At 40.5% G+C, this 17,153-nt stretch overlaps 1 protein-coding gene across 2 annotated transcripts in view; it reads right to left on the bottom strand.

Moving 5' to 3' along the window:
• Nucleotides 1-17,153, bottom strand: part of dnah7 (dynein, axonemal, heavy chain 7) — a 213,468-nt gene that overhangs the window by 181,764 nt on the left and 14,551 nt on the right. For both annotated transcript variants that reach the window (XM_057852777.1, XM_057852775.1), the window contains exons 12-14: nucleotides 5,505-5,774; nucleotides 5,284-5,411; nucleotides 5,070-5,148 (exon numbers count right to left, since the gene is read on the bottom strand). In XM_057852777.1, the coding sequence (XP_057708760.1) occupies nucleotides 5,070-5,148; nucleotides 5,284-5,411; nucleotides 5,505-5,774 (477 nt within the window). The remainder of the gene's footprint in view (nucleotides 1-5,069; nucleotides 5,149-5,283; nucleotides 5,412-5,504; nucleotides 5,775-17,153) is intronic.

Genomic DNA, 17,153 nt, shown 5'->3' with positions numbered 1-17,153 from the left:
TGGTGCGCATTATAAACGGGTACATGGATGGAGACAGAAATATATATGTATTACATATATATATAAACCGATTTTTTTCATTGACACGGCCACGTTGTGTTGAAGAAACGTATGCGGCCACCCGTTGCCAACCATTACGGTACGTGACGTCACCGTTTTGTTTCGGTAATACTTCACTCTAATCCAGGGGTGGGCAAACCGGTCCTCGAGGGCCGCAGTGGGTCCTGGTCTTTGTTCCAACTGATCCAGCACAGAGCTTTTAACCAATGAGGTTTCATTGGAAACAAGAAGCACCTGACTGCAATCAACTGATTGCACTGATAACACACCAGATTGGTGAAAAGGTGTCCTCTTGATAGGTTGCAGCAAAAACCCGCACCCACAGCGGCCCTTTGTGGAATAGTTTGCCCACCCCTGCTCTAATCAGCCAAATGATTTCGTCTGTGTTAAATTCTGCTTTTTTTCACTCTTCATAAAGCACAGAATTTAGTTTCTTGAACTCATTTGAGTCGACGTTTATTGCAGCTCCGCAATTCGGACTATAACAATTGTAAGGACACACACTTCCTGTGTCCGTCAACTATATCGGTCCCTCGGGAAACTCAAACCCAAATAACTATAGTTCCTTTTGTTACTAGTGTCGTGCTGACAGCTATGAGCTCTCACGGATTTCCGACTTACGTTCTCACTTTCATTTTACCGTATCAATCCATGGAAGAAACATTTATTCATCATGAGGAAACGAGCAAGTTATACAGCAGCCTTTATAAGAAAAGTCACATCTGTTTTGTTTTCTCCTAGATTCTGGTAAGTTGGAGAAGTTGTCAAATCATATTATTACCGTAAATATTGTCAGTTCACGTTAATGTTTTGAACTACCAATGTGCTATGCTTGAGCTGTGTTTCACCAGTCAGTAAAATGACATCTCTGTATCTGTACACAAGCTCTGTTTTCTTGTATTCTTCTATTTATTGGTGCTAAAATTAGGGTGCACGTTATAAACGGGTACAATAATTTTCCCTAGATTTTACAAGTAAATTTGGGGTGCGCATTATACACGGGTGCGCCTTATATTAGGGAAATTACGGTAATAATAATCGGCAAAATCTTGACTTGAATCTATCTTTATATGATGAAACAGTTTTAAAACTTACACGTCGAAAGTAGACAGAAGGGAAATCATGGAATAACGGGAGCAATTTTAACAACTTTAACGGTTGATTCACAACATCAAATTAACTGAATGTAGTTTAAAGTGCATGTGACACAAAAAAGCATGTTTATTTCATAATACACGCGGTATTTTATGCTATGGACCGCTTGGATCTGTGTGTAAGTGATCTCTATATTTATTTAGTTTTTTTAATCCTGCGCCATGAAAATTAGTGACTTCCGGCTTCTGTCTTGCATTGAGGAGGAGGGCGCTGTGAGGTGTACAGTAGAAGGCGTCCTTTTCACTATACAGCGTACTGTTGTGTATGAGGACGAAGGATTCAGCTGATTTTGCGGATTAATACGTTTATTTTTCGCATCACGCCAGCCAAACGGCTGCAGAAAAATCATTCTGTATGAGGGAGAGGCGTATGCGCCTTTTTGGAGTTTCAAAAGGTTCCCATTCACCGTGGATATTGGCCTAAACAAGCCCGACTACTGTGGGACCATTGGACTTACGAGGAAGTGAGTAAACATCTTGTTTAGTATGATGTCAAATATTAATACAGCTATTACAAAGTAAACACTACAAACTTTCTGTAAATAAAGGACTACTTCATTGATAGGCATGTAAAAAGCTCTCCTCATGCACATTAGCAGCACGTTAGCTGCACAACAACTGCAGCCACCCTCCTCCGGGGAACGAATTGTAAATTGCTCTCCGCCGGGCGGTTTGCCGATCCGCGAAGACAATCGACAGCCCAGTCGTCATGTCAAATAATCCAGGCTAGTTATGTGTGATTTTCCGCTTCGAAGACTTTGAAACATCACTCGGTTCGGGTTAGCATGTCAGCTAGCTGTCACGCCTTTTGGTTTGTTTACATTCTCCGGAGCCGTGGAAGGGAAATGACATATGTCCGATTTAGGTGTCATAAAATATCGTTTGGGAGGTGCGACAGTAAAGGTGAAGTCGACAGTTTTGACCATTATAGAGTAATTTTGCCATGTCGTCCTGAATAAATGCATTTTTATTATTTCATATTCCATTTAGCACAAGACTGTTATTTGTCATGACCATGCCATTTATTTAGCAATTGGGGGAAATACTTGCATAAAAAGAATATCCTGTAAAAATATTGAAGTAAAGAGACAGAAACAATGACATTTTGCAGCTCTCTTCGGCGCGTTTTCCTTGTTGTGAATAGTTCCCCCTCGACGGGCTGACTGGTCCTTCTCAAGCCATTTATAATATAGCTATTGGGGGAAAATACTTGGATAAAAAGAATATCCTGTAAAAATATTGGAGTAGAGCGACTGAAACAATGACATTTTGCGGCTCTCTTCGTCGCGTTTTCCTTGTTCTGAATAATTCCCCCTCAATGGGCTGAATAGTAAAACTGATGAGCCCAGTCTACCGCTGACGTCATCCACCTGATGGGGACGCTAAAGCCCTATAATGGTAGGCGTGGCTAACCGGCAGATTAAAAGACTAATTTCTCGTCATCTGCGCTTTGCTAAATTGTTGTAGATAGTCGAATTGTCTCAAAATATGATTCTAATTCACATAATAATGCCATTTAAGACTTTTGTTCTCCTGTCGTATGCTCTTTAAAGCTGCCGGTACAGGATGGGGACTCGAGTATTTTATTTACTGTTTTTAACGGTTAACTTGATACTGAAATAGTAGTTTGTTTAGCCTGAGAGGATTTTTGAACAATTTTGGAACTAGTGCACAAAAAATTAAAAGCGTCAATAATCGATTTATAATCGAATTGGAGCCTTGAATGATATTCGTAATCGAATCGTTAGGTGCCCAAAGATTCCCACCTCTAGTTTTCACACTTTGCGCTTTTTTCCAGAAAAAAGCGCTGCCTCCAGCGCCTACTGAGCGCTTTCTGAGCGGCTTTTGAGCGAGTATACTAAACGGGATTCTATCTTAAACGTCACCATACGTAACTGTTAGTAACGTTGGTCAACCAAATAGGCTAACGTAGTCCATCGTTAGCATTTTAATTTATGTATTAAATTTGTTTAATAAAATGCTACTGGTATTAGCTTTGACATTTGAAGAAGAGGAGGAGGCTCCTGAACCAGCAAGGCACCGTTAATGGATGACATCCTCCGCAAAAGGGAGTCGCAGGGGCTTTCAATAACCTGGTCCGGGATCATTTGTGACTCATGTCATATAACTCTGTGTAGTGTGAAATGGCAATGGCCAGTTATCCGACTGAGAGTAATACCTTGGTGAAACTATGCAATTTCTGCTCGATTTGCCACAAAATCCTTGTCGCCGACAGTTTCCCAGCATCGGCCCGGATTTTTTGTGTCGGAGACGACAAAACTTCTTGTAGTGTGCCATAACCAACGATCAGCTAACTGGTGCTGATGATGCCAATATACAAAGACTAGCATGTTTAATTTATGGGGATAGCTTCCATGTAGTCTGACATACAGGGTGACCCAAAAAAAAGTTTACACTCAGTTGACTGCTTGTTTAAAAGCCATTGAAACATATCTAAATAGGTTGTCATGCTTAAGTGATTCATTAAGGTCACTCAATGCAGCTGGTAATCTCTCGTCTCTACAATTCCTGTGCTTCTGCTGAAAATGAAGAAAACTTTAGCTGTACCTGAATTGCTGCGTGCCGGTCTGACACCTACTGAGATTGCAGCAAATCTGAGAATATCCAGATGTGCAGTCTACAAAGTTAAAAAGAAGCTGAAAGATACTGGAACAGCCTCACGAAAACCTGGGTCTGGAAAACCCGATCTGTGCGGACCAAAAAATTGATTGACAAGGTGATATGTGGCCACCCCAGAGTCCAGATCTCAATCCCCTGGATTATAGCATATGGGCAACTGTGGAGGACAGTGCCTGTAAGAAGCCACAAACTTCTGTGGCAGCCTTGGAGAGGTCTTGGGAAAAGATGACAGCATCCTACATAAAGAAGTTGTTGTGACACTTAAGGGAGGACACATTGAAAAATAGAGTGTACTGTACATGTTCTTTACAATAATGTATAATTTGTGATTAAATTCTAATTCTAAGATGAATAAACATGGCATTTAAGTTGTATTATGGCAGTGTAAACTTTTTTTTGGGCCACCCTGTACATACGATCAGCTACAAACTTGTGAAAGGCAACTGGCTTAATTTCACTGATTGTAGCCAAATGATCTTCAGAGACGGCTGAGTTGACAGATCGTAGCCTGATCGACATCCTGCCTGCGTGCGGGGCAAAATTTTGGTCAGCCCCAACAAAATCTCACTCCAAGGTTTTTCTAAAAGTTGGCAGCTCTGATACTAAGTTTATTGATGTTTTCTTTATATAGTTCTTTTAGATACACAAACCACACACTCTCAAATTAATGTCCAAATGCATTCAAATGGCACAAGGGACGAAAACAACTGAAATTACTTCATCAAATCAACTGAAGTTGCTGCATCTTCTCTGACCGGAGGATTAGGTCAGTCATATACAGCCGGCAAATTTGTCACCGACCCCCCAATTCCTTACAACATATATGCATCTAAAATAATCCTAAATGATTTTATGAGCTATTTTTATACTCCTGTTAGAAAGGACCTCATACAGTCCATTAGTCCAAATTAGAATCGATAAGAGAATCGATAAAGAATCGAATCGTTAACCAATATCGATAATGGAACCGGAATCGTAAAAATCTTATCAATTCCCATCCCTACTAAAGATGTTTTCATCTGTAATACTGTATTAAAAACTTTTACTCCAAAAATAAATAAATAAAGGTTTCCAACTACTGTATTTCGAATGAACATTGACAGACGAGCACACACAGTAGCTCTCATTATGTATTAACAATCATGAGTATTTAGCCTATGCCTGGAGCAAATGATAGGGGAGTACATTCAGGTTTGGGATATTTAGTGTTGATACCTTCAACTCCATCAGTGAATGTGTGTCCGGTGGCGTGCTCAGTGCCCTCTCTGCGATCTTTTGAAATTCATTGCATAACCTTTGAAATGAAGAAATCATACTTTGTATAAGAAAACTGCATTTATGATTTTTTTTCCCCCCATTATTATCTTAATTACAATGTTCTAAGGTATGAACCATTTCCCCAAAAAAGTATTTAGCCAAACCAACGTACGTTGTGTTAATGTCTTGATGACCTTGGAGCATCTGTGTAACCAGCTTTTGCTGGAGGTCTTTAGCACGCTTTACCAGGGACTGAATGAGCTTGTGGGACTGGACCTCGAACATGCCGAGGTTGACTACCTAAAATAGCACATCATCGCCAAATTATAATATGATATATTGGTTTTCAATGGCCTTATTGATGTCCACAACCACTAACGCTGTCATTATTACCTTCCGTGACGTGTACTGAATACAGTCAATCAGTTGCTGGTAGTTGATCACCTCCTCAAGAAGCTCTTGGAAGGTGTGCTCTTCCCCCAGGAAACGCTCCATGGCTTCCTCCGCCTCCTTGTTCACCAATGTGGTGTACTTGTCGTACTCGTGAATGTGCGCTGTGGGCTTTACGTACTCTGAGATGACAACCTTGCGAACCTCCTCCGCCTGGACCTGGATGATCTCTGGTAAGATCACCGGTTTGAGGGTCTCCCCGGAGGAACTCAACTGGGAGAACAGGGAGAGGATGACGAAATAGGGTTCCATTTTCAGTACTGGTTTTTGAAATGTCTGTTTAAAACCAACATTTTTCCTAAAAAAGAGACATTAACTATTTCAGGGATTTGCCAAAATTACAGGCTTCAAGCCAAAACGGTCCAAATTCCTGTTGAATTTCGAACAAAGGTCCCCGAGACTTTCATATGTCCTGTCTTGGAAGACAGGTCAACCAATTTCTGTAGTAAATGATTAAAACCATGTACAGCTTACATGTTTTCTAGCTTTTAATGAAGCCTGGAATGAATCGTGAACATCTGCTTCAGACCAAGATAGTTGACACCTTGTTCAGTTCCAGACATGGGTTCAGGGAGTTGTTCAAGTTGGTCTGAAGCATTCGTTCGGGGCTAGGAATGTTCCGATCCGATCACGTGATCAGAAATCAGGCCGTTCAGGACATTTTTCAGAGGATCAGAATCGGGTGAAAAGGATCGGGTTTTTAATTTTAAAAAACTGTTTGTGCTGGCTAGAGTCGCCAGTGTTTAGAGGCAGCTGACATTTACAGTCAGGCATGAAAATGGGTCAAGGGTTAAAAGGTGAGAAGGGTGTGGAGGAAATATGTTCTGGTAATCTGTACAACTAGGGCTGTCCCAAACGACTAATTTTCTCCTGATTAGTCAGCCGACTATTTTTACGATTAGTCGACTAATCAAATAACCCCCCCCCCCTTTTTTTTTTAACACTAATTTAGCACTGACATTTTTGATGACGCTTATTAATTCACAATTTTGGAACACTTAAATTCTTTATTAAAGTACAAATAAACATGTAAATAACAACTATGAATTACAAATAAACAATGAGGTCAAATGCTGATAGCAAAAACTAGTGCAAAAGAATAAAATGTAAACCGATTCAGAACACTGACTTCACCTTTCCAACATGATTCAAAACAATTCTTAAAAAAAAAATATCTAGCATAAATATTATAGTATACTACTTTATACAGTATAATAGTAGTATAATAATTATTCATTGCCAATCAGATTTTTCATAAAGGGTGTCATTTTAAAGCTATTCTTAGTGTAGAATCTGAATTCTGAAGGATGTGGGATTAGCTCGAGAAATCGTTACTTATATGATGAACATGACGTGCTTTTATTTTTTAAATGTTCACCGGAAGTATGTTCGCGAAACCGCTAACCGTGAGCTTTACACTCCGCAAAAAAAGATCTTTTTGTCATTGCATGCGGTGTCAGTAATTTTTTTTTTTTTCATTTTTCGTTTGCAAATGCTGTTAACCAGCGATTTTTCATGTTTGAAGTGTCACCTTTTAACCACAAGTTTGCGTTTTGGAGAAGACTGCCAATGTTTTATAGCAGGCTAAAGTAGGTTGCCTTTTTCCCCCATTAGCCTCAATGTAGCAATGCTAACGTTTATGGTATTTAATATAGATGTGTTTCCTTATTTTGTATGTCTGAACTTTAATTTTAAGGCGAGTTGATGACCAATAAACATCTGTGAAAGGAACTGTTGTCTCATATGCCATCTGCACGCACGCACGCACAAATATATGCACGCACGCGCGCACAGCGATAAAACCCAGCCGTGAAAATTACCGCCCTCCTTTTTATTTACCGTGCGATAAATGGACTCATTGCATATAGCGACAGGCTTAGCAACTTCAATAAAACATGTCGTGGTGCTTTAGGTGTTCATTCACGGCCGACGTGCAGCGAAGCTTGGCATTGAAGAGACTGGACACAACAGTTTACCCTCCTTCGTTTCTTTGAAATAAGTCAATGTTTTGACCACTCTGGTGCACTTTTTTGGCTTTGTGCCGCTTCCCCCGCTTGCATACTAAGTGTCCCACATTAAAAAAAAAAATCTCCCGACCCCCCCTTTAAAATTTTTCTCCTTAGATCTACACAATTCACGTAGGTCACCTTTTTTTTACTTCGAAACGGCGAATTTCGCCGAAAGGTGAGAGATTTTCATGCCTGTACAGCACATTACGGCCACAATAAATAACTGCAAAAGTTAACTAGATTTTTTTTTTTTTTAGCTAAAACGTGCTGAATGTTGCCAACAATCGTCCCGCTTTGTGAGTGTTTCATCAGTAAACCAGCGAGCACAGTTTGTATCATAGTGTGAGGAAAATAAGTATTTGAACACCCTGCGAGTTCTCTCACTTAGAAATGATGGACGGGTTTGAAATTTTCATGGTAGGTGCTTGTCCACTCTGAGAAAGAATCCAAAGGGGAAAAAAATACAGAAATCATAGTGTACGATTTTTTAAACAATTTTTTGGTATAATACTGATGAAAAGAAGTATTTCAACACCTGTCTATTGGCTAGAATTGTGTGCCTTAAAGACCTGTTACTCACCTTTCAAAAGTCCAACAAATAAATGGAGTGGAGGTGAACTTTTTGACCTGTTTGAGGCTGCATAGACACACCTGTCCACCCCATACAATCAGGAAAAGTTCAATTCCTAACATGGTCAAGACCAAAGAGCTGTCCAAAGACACCAGACAGAATTGTAGAGCTCAACAAGGCTTGACAGGGTTACGGGGCAATTGCCAAGCAGCTAAAAGCCACTGTTGGAGCAATTATTGGAAAATGGAAGAAGCCAAACATGACTATCAATCTCCCTCAGACTGGGGCTCCATGTAAGATTTATCTCGTTGGGTCTCAATGATCTTCAGAATGGTGAGGAATCAGCCAAGAACTACACAGGAAGAGTTGGTCAATGACCACAAAGGAGCTGGGACCACCATTTCCAAGGTTACTGTTCGTCTAGGGTTTAAAACGGGCGTCGGCAACACGTGTTATGAGAGCCGCATACAGAAAAAAACTCAGTTTCTGTTACAACAACTGCGATATACCAACTTTGAGCATAATAACAAATCTGGGAAATATTTAGCAAACGAACTTGAACGCAACAAAGAAAAAACATTAATTACAACAATACAAGATTCAGCCGGCATAATAACAAAATCACCAGAAAAAATTAACGAAACTTTCTATTGCTACTACAAAAACTTGACAACAAACAAATGATCATAACGAAGAAGACATAGACCTATTCGTTAGTAATCTTGACATCCCCCAAATAACTTTAGAAAGCAAACAATTGCTAGATACCCCACTTACCCTCGCTGAATTATGGAATGCTGTTAAGGAAATGCCAACAGGTCACGCACCGGGGCCTGCCGGGTTCTCGACGTCTTATTTTAAACATTTTTGGAATATGCTGGCACCACTTTTCTATAGTATGGTACAAGAAATCAGGGCCAAGGGTCAAATTAGAGACATTATGAACACTGCAGTAATCAAACTACTACCAAAAGCTGGGAAAGACCCAACCCAACCAGCAAACTATAGACCAATATCCTTAATGAATACAGATATTAAAATTATTGCAAAGGCTTTAGCTGCTTGATTAGAACAAATTCTTCCCACTATAATTCATAATAACCAGACCGGCTTTATTAAAGGACGAACTCTACAAACAACATAAGACGACCGTTAAACCTCATTAATAGAGTACAGAATAATAAAGAGAAAGCAATTATCCTCTCTTTGGACGCAGAAAAAGCATCTGAAAAAGTCACCTGGATTTTTCTTTTTAAAATTTTAAAAATTTGGCTTTGGGGAGCCATTTATCCACTGGATAAGAACATTCTACAACGCCCCAAAAGCCACTGTCAACACAAATGGGGTCATTTCACAAAGTTTCTGTCTTCAAAGGGGAACTCGACAAGGCTGCCCACTTTCCCCCCTATTATTCGCTCTATTTATTGAACCCTTAGCAATTGCAATAAGACAAAATACTAATATTAAAGGGATCCGCTCGCAAACATCAGAACATAAAAATAATTTATACGCAGACGATATATAACTATATCTAGAAAAACCAGAATCCTCTCTTCGTGAGGTTTTTGAACTTATAAAGAAATTTTCACAAATATCAGATTATGCTATAAATTGGTCAAAATCCATTATAATGCCCTAATCAACAAACTCATGGAATCCTGCAGATCAAAATCTAATTTATAACATTCCAGTAGGGAACATCAAGTATCTTGGAATAAACATCTCACCAAAACTGACAGAATTAACTAAGCTAAATCACACTCCTCTCTTAGCAAAAATATGCGAAGATTTGATACACGGGAATAATCTACCCATCTCACTTCTGGGCCGGATAGCGACAGTCAAGATGAGAATATTACCACAAATTAATTATTTGTTCGCAATGATTCCTTTTAAACCTACTCAAAAATGGTTTCAAGACCTAGACTCAGCCGTAACAAAATTCTACTTTAAGAACAAGAAAAATAGAGTTAGCCTTGTCAACTTGCGGGGCCCTGGGTGGGGCTTGCTGTTACTTGCTGGTGAAGTGGACATCCCGTGGTCTCCGGCGTTTGGCGTAGCACCTGCTCGGGGTGCGGGGTGGGCGCTCGGGCGGCGGGGGGAGGGGTGGGCGGTTGCGGGTGCGCCGTGTGTGGTCTGGGGCGGGGGCTGATCGGGGCCCTGGCGCTTCTCCCGCCCTGCTGCCGGTTGCTCCGGTGGACGGGGCAACACCCGCGGGAACCTGCCTCTTAACTCACGCACTCCTCACTTCAGCACTGTAAATATCGTTCACCCTGGCACTTACATACTCATTCATTTCTCCGGGGAGAGTTGGGACGGGGACATAAAGTCCTGGCCTGGCTCCCCCCTGTTTTTAATGCATCACATCCTGCACCTTTTTTTAACGCACCACAAACATCATACTCCACAGGAGACCTCTGGCAAAGGGCGGTGGGACGGGCAGCTGGGCTGAATTTCCATGCTGCGGTCCCACTGCCCCAAGCCAAGATCTCCTATTTTAATGCATACATTGCACTACCCTACCCTCACAATCCCATCACGGTGCTGGGTTATGGCTGCCAGCTGGGAACCTGGCAGCCACAGTAATAGGGTGGTAGGTGGGTCCCACACGTTTTTCTATGGCATGGCTCCCGAGGCGTGGCCTCCTCTCTGCCTGGGCTGCCGGCCGCGGGAGTGGGGGGAGGTCGGGGCTCCGGTCTCGCGTCACCCCACGGCGGCTCCTCGGCGTTCTCCTGCCTCCGCCTTCCCCTCTCTTCTCTAATTGGGTATCCGCCCTGTGCTCCGCCGCGGGTCGCTGGCTGGGCGGCGGTGTATCGGCTGTATGTTGCCTGCTACGGCAGGGAACCCTGCCCTGCCCTAGGCTTGGTGGGCCGCTGGGGGCCCCGTGGCGTGCCGTGTCGGCTGGGGGGCTGCGGCGGCGGCTCGTGGCCTGGGTGGGCGGACGGGGTTGGGGACGGGCGTGGGGTTGGTGGTGCGTCCCCTCTCGCCATCCCCGAGGGCCGGAAGATGGGCGCACGGGTGGCCCAGGGGACCACCCTGGATTACAGGGAGGGGGGGGGGGGGGTTCGTTTGCTGGGCTGCTGGAAGAGGGATGGGCTGCGCTGCCCCCTACCCGGGCCCGCCCTCCCTGCCCGGCGGGGCTCGCGTGCGGCTGGATGTTATTGGGCGCGCTCGGGCGGGGGGGGGGTCCCAGTGCCGGGATTGGCGATGGGGCGGCGTAGGGTCGGTCGCCAACGGGCTTACACTCACAAGGGATTCACACGATTACCGGGTTCTAGATCACACAGATGATGTGTACACTCTACCCCTTTCTATCACTTAGCTTATAGACTCCCCCACCTTCTTCCCCCTCTTTCCCTGGTCAACAGGCCCCCCACATGGTGTCAACCGGAAATACATTTAGCTGACGACAGCACCAACATATTAGTAGTTAGTGTAGTTAGGCGTTCAATGTATTTCTTGTTGTTGTTTGTGTTTCTTCTCTTTCTTCTATTGTGTTTCTTTTCTTCTGTTCCCCCATTACCCCTTCCTGTTCACTGTTTTGTCATAATAAATGAGGTATGTTGAATGATCACAAAGGGAGTATGTCAGACTCTCAATGTGAAACATTAAAACTGTTCAGACTATCTGGGCACTTAGACTTCCATTCTCTGTGTCAAACAGCTGAACAGGACAGGTTAAAAAAATAAAAAAACAAAAAAATAATTAAATAAAAATGCGTATGTAAAGCGATTGATGATATCACAGAACAGAGAGTGTTATTAACAAATGTTAAAGTTTTATAAAAGAGCAAATGTGTGCGCGAACTTCTCGCTCTCGCGAATGTACATGAAGCAGTAGTGTAGTTTGGTGATGCAATCCACCTCTTAAATCTATTTTTGCGCTCCTCTAAGTTCTTCAGACGTAATGGAATCACACTTTTTCTCTCTCACTCCCAACTGGGTATTCGGCTGCCGGTTTGTTTGCCTAGCATCCTGCCCTGCTGGTAGAAACGTGTGTCGCAGGCTATGATGCAAATTTCCGTAGGAAGAAATGTTGAAATCTAATATATATTTTACACATTTTTACGGCATTGGAAAACGTTAAGAATGTTTGTCTCATTTTTGTCCTCCTACAGAAACCATATCAGAACAAAAAATATATTTCCCTCAAGCATTTTTTCCCCATTTTCAAACATTTATGAAAATGGTACAGAGAGCCACTAGGGGGCGCTAAAGAGCCACAAAAAACAGGTTGCCAGCCCCCGCCTTAGAGCATTGAAAATGGTTCGTGACTTGGTCTTGCAACATGACAGTGGCCCGAAGCAGACAGCCAGAATAACTAAGAAGTGGTTTCGTAAAAAGCATATCAAGGTTCTGCCGGGGCCTAGCCAGTCTCCAGACCTAAACCCAATAGAAAATCTTTGGCGTAAGCTCCGTGTTTCTCAGTGACGGCCCAGAAACCTGATTGATCAAGAGAAGATCTGTGTGGAGCAGTGGTGCTATGGAGGTAGATTTGTGTCTTTATTATTCAATCAAAAAAAAAGTTGCTTCAATCAAATAAAAAGTTGCTTCAATCAAAATATATATTTTTAATCAAAGAAAACATCTCTTCAATAAAAAAAAAATGTGTTTGAATGCAAAAATAAATTTGAAACTCAAAAAAATATATTTGAAAACTATTTTTCTTTGATTGAATTTTTTTTTTTTTTATTTAAGTCGTTTTTTTTTTATTGAAACACCATTTTTGATTGAAGTCATGTCATTTTGCGTTTGGACCACATTTTGGCTAGGACATTTGTGTCTTTATTATTCAATCAAAAATTAAGTCGCTTCAAACAAAAAAAAAATATTTTCAAAAGAAAAATCACTTCAATCCAAAATTTTTAAAAATTCAATCGTAGAAAAAAAGGTTTGAATGTGAAAAAATATTTGAGACTCAGAAATTCGCATTTGAACACTTTATTTTTCATTGAAACCGTTTTCTTTGATTGAAGCAATCCTTTTTGTGTTCAAGCCATATTAGGGGTAGGACATTTGTGTCAAAATCATTCAATCGCAATAAAAGTTGCTTTAATCAAAAAACTATTTTTAATCAAAGAAAAAAATCATTTGCAAAAATATATATTTTTCTAAAATATATATTTTTTATTTGAAATATATATTTTTTTTATTGAAGTATCACTTTTTTGAAAAGCAAAAAGTTTTAAACTCTTTTTTTTTTTCAAAGTGGAAAAAGTTTTGAACACACTTTTTTTTTGAAGTGGGAAAAGTTTTGAAGGCACTTTTTTTCGATTGAATCATTTTGACACAAAGATTCAACTTCAACGCTAGTTCCGGTGTGTTTGAGTGGCGGCTGATTGGGCCAATGGCATAAAAGTATGAAGCAAGAATAATGGCCATTGGCCACCAGGTCTCCATCCAGCCTAGAGCCTAGTTCGGGCCTAAAAAATCCAGCCCGACCCGACACGGCCCGCTGGTATTGAGGCCCGACCCGGCCCGAGCTCGATCACTTAACTAGATTTGCAGGCCCGAGCCCGAAAAACCCGATTTTTTGTTGTTGGTTTTTTTTTTTTTTTTTTTTTTTTGAGTGACGCGGAAAAAACGCAGCAGCAGCAATTTATTTTCATTTCTTCGAGTTGGCAGAAAAAAACGCAAGTTTTCTTAATGTTTAAATAATCTACATATTTTTTTGAGAATTATCAAAGCATTCACACAACGAAATAACGCTGGGAAAGTTTGTTAAACATATTTCTGAGTGTGTGGGATATTGTTCTTACATGGACGCGCCTCTCTGACAAGGAAATGAAAAAGCGGCCGGCGCCACGACGTTCGTGCACACGCACAAGCAAAAGCGCAATACAGAGAGCCTGCTCTCCATTTATTTATTTTTTTTGGAGTGACGCGGAAAAAAACGCAGCAGCAGCAATTTATTTTCATTTCTTCTAGTTGGCAGAAAAAAACGCAAGTTTTCTTAATGTTTAAATAATCTACATATTTTTTTGAGAATTATCAAAGCATTCACACAACGAAATAACGCTGGGAAAGTTTGTTAAACATATTTCTGAGTGTGTGGGATATTGTTCTCACATGGACGCGCCTCTCTGACAAGGAAATGAAAAAGCGGCCGGCGCCACGGCGTTCGTGCACACGCACAAGCAGAAGCGCAATACAGAGAGCCTGCTCTCCATTTTTTTTTTTTTTTTTTTTAATAATTTATTAGTCCGGCATGGCGGCCCGACCCGAACTGACCCGAACGTGAATGCTTAAAATGTGGGCCCGACCCGACCCGAATGTCGGGTCGGGTCGGGTCGGGTCGGGTTCGGGTTCGGGTTCGGGCACAAAATCTAACCTCTAATCCAGCCATCGGAGTCTCCTGGAGTCCAAGCCGATTATAGGGCACTGGTACGAGGGTGTAACATTGGCATTTCACCGGAGTATGGTGCCCTGCTGCTTAATGTGATTCAACACGGCGAACTTCACCCGCTGCCCTGACGTGACGGTTGGCAATCGGTTCCAACCAGAGTGTCCGCGACGCGCCAGTACAAGAGTGGTCGGCGAGTGGCCCGACACTAGCCTGCCCAGTAAGAGAGTGGACTACCGGCGAGTCGCCGGCGTCCACGCCTGGAGCCCCATCACTTCAACTTTGAATGAGTGTCGTGTCATTCGCGGACCGTCCACTCGACAGCCGGCCACCGCGCCTGGGGGGTGATATCGGGGTCCGACCAGTGTGCCGCGACAGGGCAACGTGCCGTTGCGGGTACTCCGGTGAAATGCCGATGTTACACCCCCGTACCAGTGCCCTATAATCGGCTTGGACTCCAGGAGACTCCGATGGCTGGATGGAGACCTTGTGGCCAATGGCCATTATTCTTGCTTCATACTTTTATGCCATTGGCCCAATCAACTGCCACTCAAACACACCGGCACTAGCGTTGAAGTTGAATCTTTGTGTCAAAATGATTCAATCGAAAAAAAGTGCCTTCAAAACTTTTCCCACTTCAAAAAAAAAAAGTGTGTTCAAAACTTTTTCCACTTTGAAAAAAAAAAAGAGTTTAAAACTTTTTGCTTTTCAAAAAAAGTGACACTTCAATAAAAAAATATATATATTTCAAATTTAAAAAAATATTTTCAAAAAATATATATTTTTGCAAATGATTTTTTTCTTTGATTAAAAATAATTTTTTGATTAAAGCAACTTTTATTGCGATTGAATGTTTTTGACACAAATGTCCTACCCCTTATATGGTTCAAACACAAAAAGGATTGCTTCAATCAAAGAAAACAGTTTGAATGAAAAATAAAGTGTTCAAATGCGAATTTCTGAGTCTCAAATATTTTTTCACATTCAAACCTTTTTTTCTACAATTGGATATTTTTAAAATTTTTGATTGAAGTGATTTTTCTTTTGAAAATATATATTTTTTGTTTGAAGCAACTTAATTTTTGATTGAATAATAAAGACACAAATGTCCTAGCCAAAATGTGGTCCCAACGCAAGATTACATGACTTCAATCAAAAATGGTGTTTCAATCAAAAAAAACTTGACTTAAATCAAAAAAAAAATTTTTCAATCAAAGAAAAATAGTTTTCAAATATATTTTTTTGAGTTTCAAATTTATTTTTGCATTCAAACACATTTTTTTGATTGAAGAGACGTTTTCTTCGATTGAAAATATATATTTTGATTGAAGCATTTTTTTATTTGATTGAAGCAACTTTTTTTTGGATTAAATAATAAAGACACAAATCTACCTCCATATGGTGCAAAATCCCTGCTGCAGTCTGTGCAAACCTGGTGAAAAATTACAGGACCTCTGTAATTGTGAACAAAGGCTACTCTACCAAATATTAAAGGTGCACAATAATTATCCGTCCGATAATAGGAATTATGACGTCATCCCAATAAATCCAATAACATTATCCTCATATATTATCGGGCCAATTAATATTTTGGCATGGTCTTGGTGGATTGGGATGTGTGCGTTTCTTTCCACTCCTGTTTTGCCAGTATGCAAAGTTTTGTTACTGTTCTAAAGGCCTTATTTTTCCGTCATTGAGTGATGAACCTTACTATGGCATTTAGAAAATGTTTGCCTTCTACACTGTTATGTTTACAAGTTATTGAGAGGCCTTTTGGTTATTGATGTATAATTGCCAGGTTAAGAAAGTTGTTTCATGGACCAAGACGACAAAAGTCTCCTCTCTTGTTGCACCAGATGTTGCTGACAAAGCACAATACCAGTTGGGTTTATGTTTGTTTTAGTTCTGTGCTTATTGTTCAGGGGAACACATCGTCAATGATATTGACTGATTGATTGTGATTGACTCAAATTAGATTTATTTGAAAAAATTACTACGGGCACTTTATTTGAAGTCAAAACTATTCTTGTCATTGTAATATTCATTATATTATCAATTCATTATAATAATGCTCATGTCATCATGAAAATTCTGGTTAGGTCAAATGCAAATCTATGCTGAATCCACCACTAGTATTTTTGACCTACAAGTGTTTAAAAACTCAGGTGAATATTCATTGAAAAATTATATATATATATATCAGAGGTTGCGCTAGACTTTTTCGTTGTCTGTCATTTTGACTGACAGGGTCATAAAAATCCGGTCATAATCTATTTTTACCCCTCACTTAAATTTTTAAAATGACTATATCTTGATGCAGTCACTATATGTATATACACAATAATACAATAATACTTTATAATATAGAGTAAGTAACATTACTGCAGTCATGGATTACAGTAAGCAGGCCAGTGCTGTGTTTCCATATATATTTTTATTATATTATGTATATACAGGATATATATATATTCCCCCCCAAGTGGGACCTTCCATGATCCTAATACATTTGATAATAATAAAATATTACATAATTCCATTATATATATATATATGTATATATATATTTCTTTAAATTTTTTATTATTATTATTAAATAAAAATGCACGTTGATACGACGCACATAAAGGAAACTTCAATTTTTTAAAAAATCGTTAGAAAGTTGTATGTACT

Source organism: Corythoichthys intestinalis, chromosome 12 (assembly GCF_030265065.1).
Source record: "Corythoichthys intestinalis isolate RoL2023-P3 chromosome 12, ASM3026506v1, whole genome shotgun sequence".
NCBI classification, from domain to species: domain Eukaryota; kingdom Metazoa; phylum Chordata; class Actinopteri; order Syngnathiformes; family Syngnathidae; genus Corythoichthys; species Corythoichthys intestinalis.
This window is presented reverse-complemented; position numbering and strand designations above follow the sequence as displayed.